Source organism: Merops nubicus, unplaced genomic scaffold (assembly GCF_000691845.1).
Source record: "Merops nubicus isolate BGI_N331 unplaced genomic scaffold, ASM69184v1 scaffold7491, whole genome shotgun sequence".
Classification (NCBI taxonomy): Eukaryota; Metazoa; Chordata; class Aves; order Coraciiformes; family Meropidae; genus Merops; species Merops nubicus.
Window position 1 is genome coordinate 171949 of NW_008588942.1, and position 15984 is coordinate 187932.

Here is a 15984-nt window from a genome sequence, read left to right on the forward strand (position 1 = left end):
GTGTTTTTAGCAGTATAATTCAATTGCTCCATTTTACTTGGTATTTGATGTTATATACCTTTATAATGATGCAATACTTTGGGGAAATAGGTTGGATTTAATGAATTTACTGTGTTCGAGAGGCTAGGAGCAAAAATCCTTAGGGGGTCAGAGAACAAGTGAACAGTCCATTAAAAAATCAATCATGCCCACAATTTTATGGAATTCTTATGCCTTGTCTTGGAAATTTTAATAGTATTGTGCTTACAGTAGTATTTTCTTTAAAATCTTAAAAGTAGTGTTCATATCGATTATAAGATAATTAATCAAATTAATGTTCTTCAATTTGCTATGATTAAAATGAATAAAATTGCCAATTATAAGCATATTATTAATAATAATTTCTTATTAAGGAGCATATATCTTAAAATGTGTATCTCTTAAGCTGTATGTGGTATGTATTTACTGATAATCTTAAAGTAATTTTGAACAGAAGATTAAGTTATCTAGTTGGAAATACAGACAGCTTTCAGTGAAATAGATTACTGGAACAATTAAGAGCATCATCGGAGGAGACCACCCATCAATCTTACCAAAATTGCTGTAAAATGCTTGCTATTTGTAAATTCTCCAAATTTTGGATTAACAGTTCATCCAAGGCCATAGGACATTGTCCCCATGTCACTGTTCTGTAAAACGTGTTTAGTCCAGAAAAAGAAGCCTGTTTGCATTATCCTTGAGTATCTGCCAAGCACTGATCTGGAAATCCTGATGGGCTCTGGTGTGCTGCTTCTCCTCAGAAATGGCACCAATCAAAACCTTAAGGCAATAGGCGATAGGTTTTCTGAACTTGGCCTTGTGTCTCCTAAGAAAGAGACTCTGCTATATTTCAGAGTCTTGAGGAGGTCGAATAAGGCCTGAATTCAGTTAGCTCTGTTCCTGTGCCAGATCACAGCTAGTTTATATATGTGCTAACGTCGAGTGCCATGCTGTCATCTTGTCAATCACTGTACTACTACTAAAACTGAGTCCCACTGAGATGCTACATTCACTCAGACTCAGAAGAAAACCTGGGCCCTTCTTGGTTTTGTTATAAAATGTCTTCTGTCAATTCCAGAGTCTCCTGAGGCACCTGTGGTTGGCCCATCTTCCTAAGAGTAAAGACTTGCATTTTACAGGTTGGAGTTGCATGGAATACCTTGAGCTTTCAGAGATGCTTCAAACTATTTATAGTCTTACACAGGCATTGCTACGTAGGATAGACTTAAAAACAGATTTGGAAACTTTTATCAATAACCAAGAGGAATCAGTGTTACAACCCAGTTAGTTTTCACATGGATGGTCACCTTCTGCTGTGCTACTGGATCTAAGCTCTTGGAAGCCCACAGACCTTTCCACTTTAGAAACTGTCTACATCTGGTCTTTGAGGGCCCTACCAGGATAGGGTTTTCTCAATATGTAGCCAGTGTTCTTTGGTATCCTGCAATCTGATGGCCCTGAATGTTTTCTGACTTCTTCAAGACCCTGTAGTATAATCTGTTTCTTAGGAGATGTGAAGACAGAATCATTCAGAAAACCTACTGCTTCTGTCTTCTGTTTTTTATTGGTGGCTCTTGCTGGAGACATCCCTCTAACAGCAGGTTCTGATGCCATCGTCTCTCTCTCTTTCTTGGATTTTATCCTTGGATTTCTTTTTTGTTGGGTCTTTTGTTTTGTGGGTGCTGCAGCTCTGTGTTCATTAGAAAATTAATCTTCATCAAATCAAAAACCTTTGTCTGTGTTCTGGCCTTCTTCAGCTCTGGCATGTGCAATTCTAGACACCCACCTCCCAAGGCCATGCATGCTGGCCCTGCCTTCAGCCTTGGACTGACTTCCTTTAGCAGCCCCAGTGCTCCCCACCCCACACAACTCTGCTCTTTGTACCCGTGTGGTAGATAACAGAGGAATTAAATAAACAGAATTCTTTGTGAAGTTTTCAAGATATTCATCTGTATCCAGTGTGGTTCATGGCTGAATAATGCTTAGAAGATGAAAGTTGCAATTCCAATGTAATCTCATGATTCGGAGTATGTGATCCCAGCTATGGGCAAATAATACGTATGCTTTAATCTGCCTCTAAAGGCACTTACTCCTCTTTGAAGAAGAGTCTACAGGATACTTTCTGTTTGGTTAATACACTGACTTAAGAGCTTTACTAATGTTCTATAAATCTCTGGGTTACCATAGAAGTGGTTTAATCTTCATAGTGTACCTTCCTCAAATTAGTATTGTATCTTGACACAAATTCCACTGAAATGGTGGCAAAATCAGGTGCTTAAACACCTGTGTGGTGAGGATCTGTCCGGAGATAAGGAGATACCTTTTGGAAGAGAATTGCAGTGGTGGAAGTGCTATGCCAGAGGCTCCAGAAGTGCTGGGAGGATGATGGAGCAGTCAGATGAGGGCTTTTGGAGCCAGGGGCTTCCTCTGCTCTGAAAAAGCAGCTGTATGACCCCAGTCTCTGCTAGACTTGCTGGAGGACAATTAACACGCAACAAAGCAATACCCCACTTGGTACGTACAGATGTGTAGTTACCACCTGGAAAAGAAACTGCTTCTTTGTCTTTTCTTCCCTATTTTGAAAGCATAACCATTTGTCCCTTTAGGGTACAAAGGGAGTTAAATTTCCATAGCCCCTCTGTTACAATTAGCCAGGTCCCTGCAAACATCAGCAGGGGTGGCGTGGGCTGGGCCAGGGACCGGGAGGGGGAGCCCCTGGCACGGCTCTGGCCCCGGGGGGACCGGGTTGCCCTTCGGTGATGCCCTGGGCTGGAAACCTCAGCAGGGCTTTCTACGGCAGGGTGAGTCTTAACACCTTGCTGTCAGCTAGTGAGAAGCTGCTTCTCATGGGGACTAGGGAGATGCTCTTCATGGTTGGAGGCAGGAGGTGATGCTGTTGCAGCTGCCAGAGTGTGGGGGAGATGACCCAGGGTCTCAATCTTGCAGCAATGCTGTTTGGGGGAGGTGGATCAGGCGTTTGTCTCTGTACTGGCAGATTTGCTGTTGCTTTTGGAGATCAGTCAACAGTCTGGCAGCATTTTTGTGTGAACATAAACAAGATTACGATTTCCGTGGGTGTTCATGAAATGATTTTTCCTGAATTTTGAGTGAAAGGTTCTGTTCATTAGTAGTTAAAGTAACACTGATATTTTTTTTCCTGAAAGATTTGGTCATTCCACAAAATGCTTCCTGTGTTATGTGTTTCCTAAGGGTATAAGGGTCTTTATCTCCAACATATAATAAACTTCTCTTCATCTTTCTCTAGTACCATTAAAGCCACTAGCCCTTTGTTGTAAAAGTATACTAATGAATAGAAATGTTACAACAAGAACAGAAGTCTTGTGTTTTCCCTTCATCATGCATCATCCATTTTAATTAGATGAAAGGGTGGTGAGTACTGTGACAAGAGTCTGGAATTAAAATCATTAATTGATGTCAAGCTGACGAGAGACTGCTAACATGAATTTACTGACAGCAGGAAAGAAATTAACCTTATCGCTTTATTTAGTACATTGGGACTATTTATTATATTTTCCTATGCAAGTTCCCTGTGTTCCATTTACGTTCATTAGAGAAAAGTGAGTACTAAACCTAAATAAAGTTTTATTGCCACCTAACAATGAAGTTTACATGAACCCACATCAAATAACTTGCAAAAAAACAACCCACCACATCCTTCTAATCAATGTAACTCTTCAAAACTGTTACAGCAATATGTTTGATATTTTAAATTATTATAACATGCTATGCTCTCTAGCCAAGAACAATTGCAAAAGTGATCTGTTGTAAAACCATGCCATAGTTTCTTAATGTCAGTGTTGCAAAAAATGAAACATATTTTCTCCAGCAATGACACTGATTAGAATAACTGTCAGTTTTGATCATCATTGGAAGGTCAGCCTAACAAAGATGAGTTTTAATGTTAAGCATCTTTATTCTTTAGATGAAAGAGTACAACAGTGCCTTACAGAATGACAGCAGCCTCCTATAGATAATTTGTGACCCAAAGGTCATACTAAAAGAATAGAGGAGAGGTCATCCTGTAGTAAAGGCCATCTGGAACTGTTAAAGTATCAGATGGAGTAGGGGGCTGAACAGCAGGACACTCTTGGTGTCTGTCCAGATTTCCCAGAGAGACCATAATATTTTTATTGGAAAGCCCCAGCTTTTTTCCCCTTAAGCAAAATATTTTCATCAAGCAGTTTCATCTTACTTTTAGAAGTCAACATACTGTGATAAGGAGAGGATTTTTGTTTCTTACATATCCGAAGTGTTACCTGTGTCTATAAAATAATGCAAAGGTTCAGCTTTAGGTTTTTTGTTGCTGCTGTTGTTTTGAAGGCACTTAACAGCTTTCACAAGAGCTATTACCTCTAAATCTGTTATTACTGTGAACAATCAGAATTTAAATATTTTCTAAAGTGACATGTAAAATCTTTTCTGATAAAACTTCCACCCCCTTCTCAGTGCATAAGAGAGCAGAGAAAAAATTCCTCTGAGGATCAGAGAAATCACTGCAATGTGTTTCTCATTCTCACTTATTTTGAGATGGGATATTCCAGTTTCACTGAGATTTGTAGCATTGTTTTTGGCACTGTTTTTTTACATAATGGATGAGGGCGCGGGACATGAAAACAAATCAATGGTAGTAATTTTTGTAAGAGAACACAGAAATGAAGCATAAGAATATTGAGCTTTGGGAAAACATTTCAGACCAGTTCCACTTCATAAAAATACTGAGTTTGGGAGGTATGTAAATTGAAGCTTTTTGTGGAATAATATTTGCTGAAGTAGGGTTTGGTTTTGTTTTGTTTTATTTTTTAAACAAAGCTCCTCACATTCTCTAGCCACATATTCTCAGAATACAGATTTTAAGTAATCACACTAAAAGTGTAGTTCCTCTGTTATGCCTCTACAGTGATTCAAGACATGGTACTGGGCAAGGTCTGGCCAAGTCCCTTGAAATATATTTTGAAAATATAATTAATGTGATCTTTATAATATTCTGAGTTACAGGTTTGGTGAAGGTGGTATCTTGCCGATCACATGAGTTTGTCACTCTCTTGGCCATTTCAGTTCTAAGTAAGTGCACTAATATGTTCCATTCTATTTTAGAATGCCAAGTACTGTAGGATAAGGCATTAATATATCCTCTGATGTCCCATAAACTATGCTGTTAGTGGTAGAGTTGCTATAGCAAATATTATTTGAGATTTTTGAAAGCTGTACCATAATTACTAACTTACTGAACTTATTTTTGCTGAGTTGAACAGAACTGGAAACCCATCAGATTTTCCAGACTGCACTATGGGAATCTAAGAGTAAGATAAAGCTCTAAAAGCCACTCTTTTTTTCTAAGCCTTAGACACAGCAGCAAGCATTTGACTGACCAGAAAAACACCTAATGATATAGTCATGGCAGGCAGATAGGGCCCCCCTCCACACCACAGCTGGAACTTCTATTTTGTAACCAGTTCCTAGAACAAATCTTTTTATGGGTTATAAGAAACCTGGCTCTGTTTCTGGCCGTACTGTGGATTTATGCTCTCTCTCAGTACCGTGACCCAACACGGTTTTATAAGGGAATCCTGGGTGGTGCTGTGGGTTCTAATTTGTGTGTTCTGAACAAAGTTACTGGCTATGTTCTCTACTAGTGAGGCTTTTTAAAATTTGCCTTTTCTTTCAACTTCAATGTAAGAGATTCTCATAATCCCTTGCCCTTGCTTTATTATGAGGTTTTACACTGTACTTTTTTCTCACTTCAAACTTTCATTTTCCAACTTCAGGGTTAGGCTACTTTATACCTGGCACTCTAGAAACTGAATAATGGACCTGAAATAGAGCTAGCAGCAGAATTTTATACTCACATTTGTGGCTAATCTTCAGCTAGAGGAGCATAGATGCTGGTTATGCTCAGCTCAACTAACTGATGACAGTATTGTAGCTGGACCTCCTGTTACTGCCTGCAGCATCTGGGAATGACTGATCTGATGTACGGTATGATATATGGTACCATTTGATATATGGTATGCCTCTGTCATTGGTTTCTTGCACATACGGGAACAGCTGCTCCTTACACATCTAACTGCAGAATTCAGATGTTGCCCACCAGTGCTGCTTTCTGGCATTGTTCTCCAGTTGGAAAAAAAACAAAACCTAGGGGAAGTAATGGTCCAAGAAATCCTGTGTGAGAGAAGAAACAAGTGCTCTTAAAGTGAGGAGGGATGGAAGCAGGAGCTCTCCCAAGTTGTTTCAGCAACAGCTGAATTGCATGATTTTCTTCCTTCCTACTTCAGTCCAGCAAAAGAGCTAAATGGGAGATTAGAGCTGAAGTAATCTAATGATCAGGGATCTCCTGTCATAGGTGTAAGTATCAGCTCTTCTGACCAGCTTTGTAATGCAAAAGAAAAATTAAATTCCATTTTACTTACAGACAGCAATGACGTTCTTTGATGAAACATGGTTCTCAGCAGGATAACTATCCCCGTTGTCCATCTGGGTGATCTTCCACTGCTGGGGTCACTGACCCTTGAATCAGACATGAAATAAGAAGAGAAAATTTCAGTCGTCGTGTTTGTTTTGGAGGCAGAGGGGTCTATACTGCCTATGTACCTACCTGATACATTTGCCTTTCGTTGAAACATAGCCTTTAAAAAAACACAGCAGACATACCCCCTGCCCCGAAATGCTGCAGGCTGTTAACTGCACAGCAGTCTAAAGGTTCCATTGAAATATAAGTAAGGTGCTAATTTACAGATTTACTTTTTTTTTTTTCCAAAATAAATGCAAAATAAGCAAGGTTTTTCACTTGTTTATTCCAAGATCCAAGAAAGGAGATTTGAGATACTCTGCTGGGGGGGATGTGTCTTCCCTTTGGGAAGACGAAGGATGAATTTAGGATGAAATACATGAGAGATTTCACTAGGTTAGAGGAAAATATTCTAATGTCTCCTCTAGTTTCATCAATGTCACTTGGTTTCAAATTGGTTTGCACTTCACCTGCTTATATGCATAATATTTACTTTCTCTCTTGCATTTTTCATTTCTTAAATCTTCATTTCTATTTTGCTGCCTTCTTTAATAGCCTCCTTTAATATAACTCCTTATAAAAATCAGGATGTTGTTCTCTTCTTAATATATTAGGGCACTTACAGTAATCACCTTATCACCTTTATCTCTCCCCCTCTTTTTATAAAAAAAAAAAAACAAACCTGCAGCCCTCCTGGGTTGTAGCTCATTTAAGGTTTTTGAAATTCTCATGCATCTCTTCTGCACATGGGATTTGAGAAGGGGGGAACTGCAGAGAGACATTAAGTACTATTGCATATTCTAATTGGCAGATAAGCTGTGATTGTTGAAGGAGAAAGAAAATTAAGACTGTATGATTGCATACATGCATTTCTTTAGTTTACTTTTTTTTTTTTCTTTCTATATGCAGTCCCTGTTATATTTCTCTTTGCTGTGGAAAACCAATACATAGGAAATATATGTGTGAAAAATTTCTACGCAGGTGCAAAATTATAGATCTAAAAAAGAGATCATGTCGCTTTTCAAAAGTAGGACCTCCTGGGTATGCCATTACTGCCAGATGTTTCATTTTGGTTTTTTTCAGTTTACAAGGACATAGACTCTACAACATCCCATATCAATTTTTTTTCTGCTACCTTTTCATTATGAAGTTCCCCATGTAACTAGCCTCAATTATTCTTGCTGCAGTTTAAATACCTAGTACTTGCCTTAGTACTGTAATGTTGGAAAACAATATTCTTTTCCTCCTCATGCATCTGAAGGCTGCTGTTATGTCCCCGCTGTGTCTTTTTCTTTTCCCTAACAGCTTGACATTGCTGACTTGTATCTGTTATCCAGTAGAACTTCCAGATCCATTCTTGAAAAAGCAAGATCTTTTCCCCTACTTTTAATTGGTATGCTTAATTATTCCAACTGTGTAAATTACTTTCCAGTTGCTGTTATTGAAGTTAATTCTATTTTTGAAATCTCCTCTGTCTGTTTTTCAAGAATATTTGAAATGTTAATCCCTTCCTCCAAAGTTCCTTCATTTGGGTTTTTTGCAGATTCAGTGGTATCCTAACTAATAATGAAAACCCTGAGTAAGTTCAGAGCGACATCCATGTAGAAAATGTGTCGGTCCATCTGTGTAGCATGACTGTGAACTGCTAAGAGCTGCTCTTCAGACACTCTGTAGGAATTGCCTGTACCTGTTTTCCTTAGCCTGGGACATCCTGTTTCTGCTCTGCTCACAAGGCTGTTTACTGTGTTGTAGAAGGAAATCTGACTGAATTGACCACATCTGTTCTTGATAAATGTATGGCGGCTACTGCACATCCCATTATCTTCTCTGTGCTTACCAATAATTAATTTCAAAGGGGATTGAATTTAAACTGATGAGTCTGTAATTCTTCTCCTCCTCTGAGGGATGTTTGACTTTTTCTAGTTTTTCAATACTTCAGCTGTCCTCAACAAGTTCTCCTAGCTGCTGAAAAAGGTTTGAGACTGAATCAGACACTTGTGTGTTCTGGATGAAGTTCAACTAGCTTAACCAGTTTCTAGCTCCTTTTCTTGCTGTTAGATTGGATCTTTTTGTTATTGGTGGCAGTATCAATTGTGCTGGCCACCTGCTTGCAAACAACCGTTTCAGTGAAGACAGATGCTAAGAAAAAAAAATTAAGCCTCTAGTTTCCTCAGCATCATCTGTCAATATTGTTCCCTCACCACTGAGCAGGGCAGCAACGTTTTCTTTGCTCTTCCTCTTACTGCCAATGCAATTATACAATGATTTATTGTTCTCTTTAAAGCTCCCTGCTACTTTTATTTCACATTGTTCCTTGGCCTTTCTGATTTTGTTCCTGTGTGCTTACGCTTATCCATAGCAAACTGGCCACGTTTTGTATGTCTCTTCATGAGTCTTGAAATCAGGGGACAGTCCTATTTCAGCCAGTTGGCCACACATGTATGTACATAGGAGATGAAGCAGAACTGTTAATATTTCTGTTTTAATGACCTGAAAAATGTTGCTGGCCAGCCTTTCAATTTAAAAATTTTATTTATCTAGCATTGTTTATTGACTTTTTTTTTTTTTTTTTTTTTTTAAAATATGATAAAGTTTTGAATGGAATTGGGGGTATAGCAAATGAGGAAAAGGAGGTGTCTTTCCTATTTTCAGTTTACTGCTGTTGCTGCCCATGATTAACCATTGCCCACAGTAATCCTTTAGAATGATTTTCCCAGGAAAGCAGATGGCTTTGCTGAGAGATGGTTATAACTGTGATAACTGACTAGCTCTAATCATTATAAGAAAAGCTAAGTGTCATATGCCAGTTCAGAGGAAAATCACAATAATGCCTATAATCAAGGTACTCTCATTAGAAGAGTAGTTGTCAGAAAAATTCTGCTTGGGTCCAGAAAAAGGTCAAAGAAAAATACAGGAGAGGACAAACTCCCATATTGACTTGATAGCCAAAAATTAGAAAAAGGGCCAGAAAGCCCTGAAGGCAGTTGAGGAGAGTGGGAGGAGGAACAGCAAGACCTGACTTAGTTGCTGGAGTGCTGTGCCCACAAGGTATTTTTCACTTGGAGGAGGGGACAAAGTTGACAAGCTTTGGCTACTAGCCAATGTACCTCCTGACCTCTTTATTAGAAATTGTAAAATTTCTGGTAAAAATTGGCCCAAACATGTTCATGCCATCTGACTAACCTAAATAAATGGACTGGCTTTATAAACCTGTTGTTTTTCGGTGTTCAGTCCATCATCCCAATGCATGCCAGTCTGGTGGCAGAAGAACTGAGAACTGGCAGCGGTGAATGGCTTGTCATTTAGCTTCTGTCCTCAGACAATACTGCTTCTACCCTTAATAAACATTGTCAGCCATCTCACATATGTGGAACCGCAAGCGTTCAATACTGATTTTGTAAATGAGTGAGCCTCGGTGGAAAGGACGAGGTTGTGGATTATCACTTGGGCAACAGCAGAATCCTGGCAGCAGCAGGAGGATTAATTGAATTGACCAAGCAATTGCACACCAGAAGGAGCAGCCAATTTTGTTTCTGCTCTTAGGGGAGGACACTGCTGCCATTGCAATGGCAAATGTAATGTACTAGCCATGAATATCCTTCCCATGCTGTGTTCATCAATTAAGACAAGTAGATGATATTTTGCAAGTATCTAAATCACTAATATGAAAAAATAATCTCCACAAAGGAGACTAGAGCTCCTAAGGGATCAGGAATATATTTATGATTTCACTCCTGACACCACATTAAATTAAGGTTGATTTCTCTTCTCTTACCCACTTTCCTGATTCACTTTTACTTGGAACAGCTCTGCCAGCACCACAGATTTAAGCTTTCTGTTTCTGGAAAATATTAAAGTCTAGTTCAGGCAGAACTGTTGTAAACATTTAGCTCAGGGTGGGATTGGGCTCACAGACTAATATGATTATTTAGTATCCATCTCTGAGCGGTGTGGCTAAAAGCCCTTTGAGGTCAAGGGAGGGGTACTCGACACAATTGGTAGAGCCTGGAGAAGGACTGAGCTTCACTTGAAAATGGCTTCGTTACAGATGTTCAGCTGAACTGCTCTCTAGACCCTGTGTGCAGCCACCTGCTGTGGCTGAATCTTGACTAGCTCTTCTGGGAGTCTAAAACATTCCTCGATACCCAAATTTAGGTGTCTGAAATGGTAATTGCCTTCATCTGGAAGATGACTCTCACTCACTGAGTTTTGAAGAAGGGACTGAGGTGGCTGCTGTTTGCTGGGGACACCAGTGCATAAGCTTTTCCCTTTTGTGACCACCATTTCACGTGCATTGGAATCACCGTACAATGCGTATGTCTATCATTACTGGATTAGCCCGCAATAAAAAGCTCTTCTAACAATTACAGGAAGTTCTGCAGCTAACAATATTGTCATTTGAAGCAGTTATCGTTAGCTTTTGAATTGAATGGCACACAAATGCATGAGGATAGTTTATACTTTACTGAACATTGTAATTTGAGTCTGAAAAGCATGACAATACATTGTTGACATTTTCAGTATTAACGCTTCAGCAAAAATGGTTTGGAAACTTCTTGGGGTAGCTGCTGTATTTTTAAAAGTTCGTTTTCATTTAAACATTGCAAAATTTGAGCAGATTTTGCAACATTCTTTGAAGATGAAATGACTTGTGTGAAAGCTAAGCATTATTATTATTGTTAAAGCCCCACAAAATCCGTAGGAAGGCCATAAATCCTCAAAATTAGCTGATCTGAAATTTCAGACATATGCATTTTTACTGTGCTTTGTCATGAAGAATACAATTTAGTGAAGACAGCTTAATGCACATATCCACATTGTGAAAGCAAAGCACTGTGGTCAAACACTTCTCCAGATACTGGGGATCAGTAGTGGGAGCGTTGCTGATTAGGGCTGAAGTACAGAGCAAATTCAGGTCCTTGGCTGTGCTGCACAGGCTGCATACATAATCATTTTAATCTTTCCTGTTACAGTCTGCGCTGGCATTTCCCTTATGTATACTTAATGCAGTAGATGCTAACAAATTATTTACACTATACCATGCTTATACACACACATGCACAAGGAGGGGACGTCAGCCTAAGAAATAATGCCACATTAAGTTCAGGCTCTTTTATATCCAGAGTTAAAAACTATTGTAATTGCAAAACAGTGCAATATTCAGCTGATCAATGTTATTCTTTTCAGGAATATGTCTATGTATTTTAATTTGGTCATTTGATTCCTTTAGGTGTGGAGATATAATGTTTAAATCCACTATGTCCTGGAGAAGGCAAAACCAGAGCTGTATTTTAAACAACACTCAAAAATATGTTAAGTAATCAGAATGTCTATACTTTTGTCATTTTAAAATGCTAGAACTTGCACAGTGGTTTAAACTTAAAGCACAGAAAATTAATTAAGAGAAAAAAGTCAGAATATTTTGGCTGTCAGTATAGTCAGACATAAGTTTCACTTTAGGGATATCCTCTGTTAAATGTTGCTTACTGCAAATGATTACTTTGGTTATAATTAACAGGAAGATTTATAATGAGTTTAGACTGTAGATTTTTAAGACTACATATGTGTATCAACACATTGTATTGTCAGTTGTAGAAAATATCAAAATTTTTTTTCCTGGTGGATATGAACATAATTACTTGCGTAATACTTCAACAATCAGTTCTGTCCCATTTGGACAGGAATAAGTATCCCTCATTGAACCATGCATGGGAAAATCTTAATATTCTTGCTGCAAGTAGTGTGCCATCCAAACATATTAAATAGTGGATAAGCAGATACCTGAGAAAAGTTGGTTAATACGAAATGGGGGACTCATGTGCACACCAGTGGAGAGTGATGTGATATTCATGGTCAAAAGTTAGGTAAGTTCACTGGCATCTCTCATTGCAACACTGAGGCAAATAGCACCAGTTACCACCAGGTAATTCTGGTTTATAAATGCTTCAGATAAGAAAGTTTTCTTCTCACTGAATTACTCCATGCCACATTAGTGTTATACTGTCAGATCTTGTACACTGAAATTTTGGTTATCTCATACACATGGATTTTTTTTTTTTTTTTTCTCAAATTGGTATCTGCCAGTGTTCTAGTATGTGATGATGCATTGTCCATTGAAATTGAAATTAAAATGAAATTACCAATATGTAGGAAATTTCTGATTTCCTTTGCTTCTCCCATTCATAGGACAAATATGAACAGACAAATGCATTCCTCCACAGGGTAATTGATACAAGACTATTAATGGGAAGTGAAACCTGTAGATTGAGGAATCAACAAGCACAGGCCACTTGCAGGTTTTTCCTTCTGCATAGATACCTTCCAGGTGATTGAGGTTGTAACATTTCTGAATTACATCTAAGTATAGGGCAATGTAAACTACATAATTTTATTTTAAAAACTGGCATGCACAAACACAGCTTAAATTTGAAATGGGTTTTGGAGTTAAACCTGTGTCCTTCTTCACTGCAAATTAAACAAAATACAATTCCAGTGTGATGTTGCTGAAATTGTGGAGGAATATGCTGTCAACTGAATAATATTAGTTTCCATTTTTCCTCATTAAAATACAAAATAAACAGTAAAGAAAATAATTTTGTATTTGCAAAATTGCAAAATTTAAAACTTATGTTCAAGTTAAACTTTCTGATACTTCTTCTCTTTTCCTTTTCTTTTTTTCTTTTGCCTCGTTGCTTTTCTTTCCACTGTGCCTGAGTATGAGTGAGAGTTGTGGTGCACAAGACAGTGGTAGCAGACCTAAAAAGAGGAATTATGCTGAGGTATAACGTGGGGCGTGTAAATGAATCATTGAACCATCAATGCAGAGGGCACTGTGTGTGGAAGATATCTCTATCATTATCCTTGGTCAATACTTGTAGGATTTGTGGGGAAGATAGCGTTGCCTCTCTGTGCCATCCTCCTATTCCCTTCTTTTTTTATGGTGATCTATGTTAGCATAGGAAGAACAATTTGCCTGGGACTCAGTATGATGAAGACACTTAAACGTAGATGGTCATGTACCATCTGAGGGCTGGATTTGTATGCTTGAACACAGGCATCTTGTGTCATTTGAGTTATCACCATCTGTGATATAGCAGCACAGGGCTGGCAGATGTGACAAGGACCTACAGTAGTCCTTCTGTCCTTCTTGCACAGCAGCTGGAGGTCCAACAAGACTACCTGGGGATGTTAGGCAGCCATAGCTGCTTATGTTTGAGCAGCTGAGTCAAGGCTGGTTACCCAAGCTCCCAAGGCAGACCTAAACAACAGCATCAAAAGTGTCTATAGAGCAACTCCTTTCATGTAGTACACACCATTTAGCATGGCAGCTGTGTAACTCACAGCTGAGTCAGCTCCTTACAGCTCCCTGGACTGTAAAAGGAGCCTGCACAGGTAGCTGACATGACCTCATCCACTGCAGGCACCTAAATTCTGACATCTTCATCTGCAGCCTGAATTCCACCCTGGGTGTATCCCCTTTTCTTTTTGCAAAGACTAATATTGAATGGGGCTACATTTAAGATTTAAAAAAAATGTCAGTTAACTAATTTTAAGACTTTTCTCTTTCAAAAAAAGACAAACTTTCAAAAGAGACAGAGTCTTTGAGTAGGCTGCTCTCATTAAACATGGGTGAACAAGCTGTCTTTGGAAATGGCACAAAACAGAGATGCACAGAGGTGTAGTCTGAATGGATGGGTGCAGTCACACTGTGTAGCCATGGCTGTATTAGGTGAAGAAAAAAGAACATTTTACTAGTGGAAGGGAGGAGACAGTTGAATGCTTCATTTTGTAATGATGACAGAGCATTAAGTAAGTCTGGGAAGACAATGTTGGGGCTGTGGGGGTTCAGTTTGCTGTGCATGTGTGTGTGGTACATCACATTTTCTAAAATGCTAAAGAATCTTTGAGGCCCAGATCAATTCTTAGTAATCACTTTGTGTGCTTTTGAAAATATGACCACTATGTGCTTAATTTGTGTTTGTCAAGATTCCTAAATGTCTTTTGGTTTTATCTGTCACTTTATCTGTCATACAGCTAAACAATTGCACCTAGATACAAAACCCTGGTACAGCATCACCTTTCATTTGTAACTTTAACATAAGGCATGTGTTGTTATTTTCTGAGAAGAAATTGCCTGCTTTTGAGAGCTGCCAAATTCATTTACATTTTAAAGAAAACATACAAGTTTTAAACAATTCATATAAGAATCTAATTCTGCTGTTTACTACATGCATGCATACATAAATATGTATGTATGTGTCCTATTCTTATAATGTTTTAAAATTCTGAAAGAAGTATGATTTTTGTAGTATCGGACCAAGAAAGTACATTCCTCTCTAAATACAGGCGTAAGAACCATAACATCTGCTAGGTTCTGATGAATTACAGTACAATATGAACGGTGTCAGGCCATTCTCAGACAGGTCAGGTAATAGCACAAGCACAACCCTAAGATGCATGAAATAATAGGTAAGCTGTTTACCAACAGCTGTGGCTAGTCATTATTTGACTTAATAATGAAACAAAAGACAGTGGATAATCAGATTTCTTCCCTAAAGACCAGTGTTGATTATAGCATTACTTTGATCTCGGCCTCAGTATCCAATGTAAATCTAAGACTCCATGACAAAAATGAAACCAGAAACACTTCAGGGGTTTTCATTAAGATGGGCTACCTAAAAGCGTCTGCTAACTGCTGCTTTCAAATGATTGGCAGAGAAAAAATTAGCTCTGACCTTCTTTTAATTTTTCAGGATTCAAGCAAAAACTCGAGAATTCCGAGAGAGACAAGCTCGTGAACGTGACTATGCAGAGATACAGGACTTTAACCGGACGTTTGGCTGCGATGTGGACCCAATGTATGCAGGGATTCCTTCCTATGACTCTTCTTCAAATAGTGGCACGGTAACGCTGAACACCCGCCCACAGAGCCCGAGGGAAGGGCAGACAGTAGAAGCCTTGTATGCCCAAGTGAAGAAACCACGGAATTCAAAGTCTTCACCTGTAGACAGGTAGGCACCAGACATCAATCAATACTCTCTTTCAAAATCCATCCTTGTAATGCTTTTGTCATGGGAGATGACTGTACATCAATTGGAAAGTCAGAACTGCACTTTTATTAATGGCTTTTTAAAAGCCTTTATGCAGAAAACTATTGAGCTCACACAAATCAAACTAACAGAATGGGATGTGAAAGTTATTTTCTGCCGAGCAGCTGCTTTTTTTCTCATTCTTCAGATGGTTTGGAATTTTGGAGTCACTGTTTGGTATCATTCAAATTAAATTCAGACTTGTAGTGTCATCTGCTTTATTTATCAGAGTTGTAACTGATATGGTTATGGAACACAACATTTCCAACCTGTTCACAGCAGTTACAGAATCTCTGGAAAGTTAATGTTGTTAAAGCACGAGTGGATTAAAGCCTACCTGGATTCTAG

The 15984-nt window shown here is 38.6% G+C and overlaps 1 protein-coding gene across 1 annotated transcript in view; it reads left to right on the top strand.

The window, feature by feature from the left end:
- PARD3 (par-3 family cell polarity regulator) overlaps positions 1 to 15558 on the top strand; it is a gene marked incomplete at its 3' end in the record, with an annotated part of 183209 nt that extends 167651 nt beyond the window's left edge. Inside the window, exon 20 of the mRNA XM_008949412.1 lies at positions 15301 to 15558. Within this exon, the coding sequence (XP_008947660.1) occupies positions 15301 to 15558 (258 nt within the window). The remainder of the gene's footprint in view (positions 1 to 15300) is intronic.
- Positions 15559 to 15984: the final 426 nt, after the last annotated feature.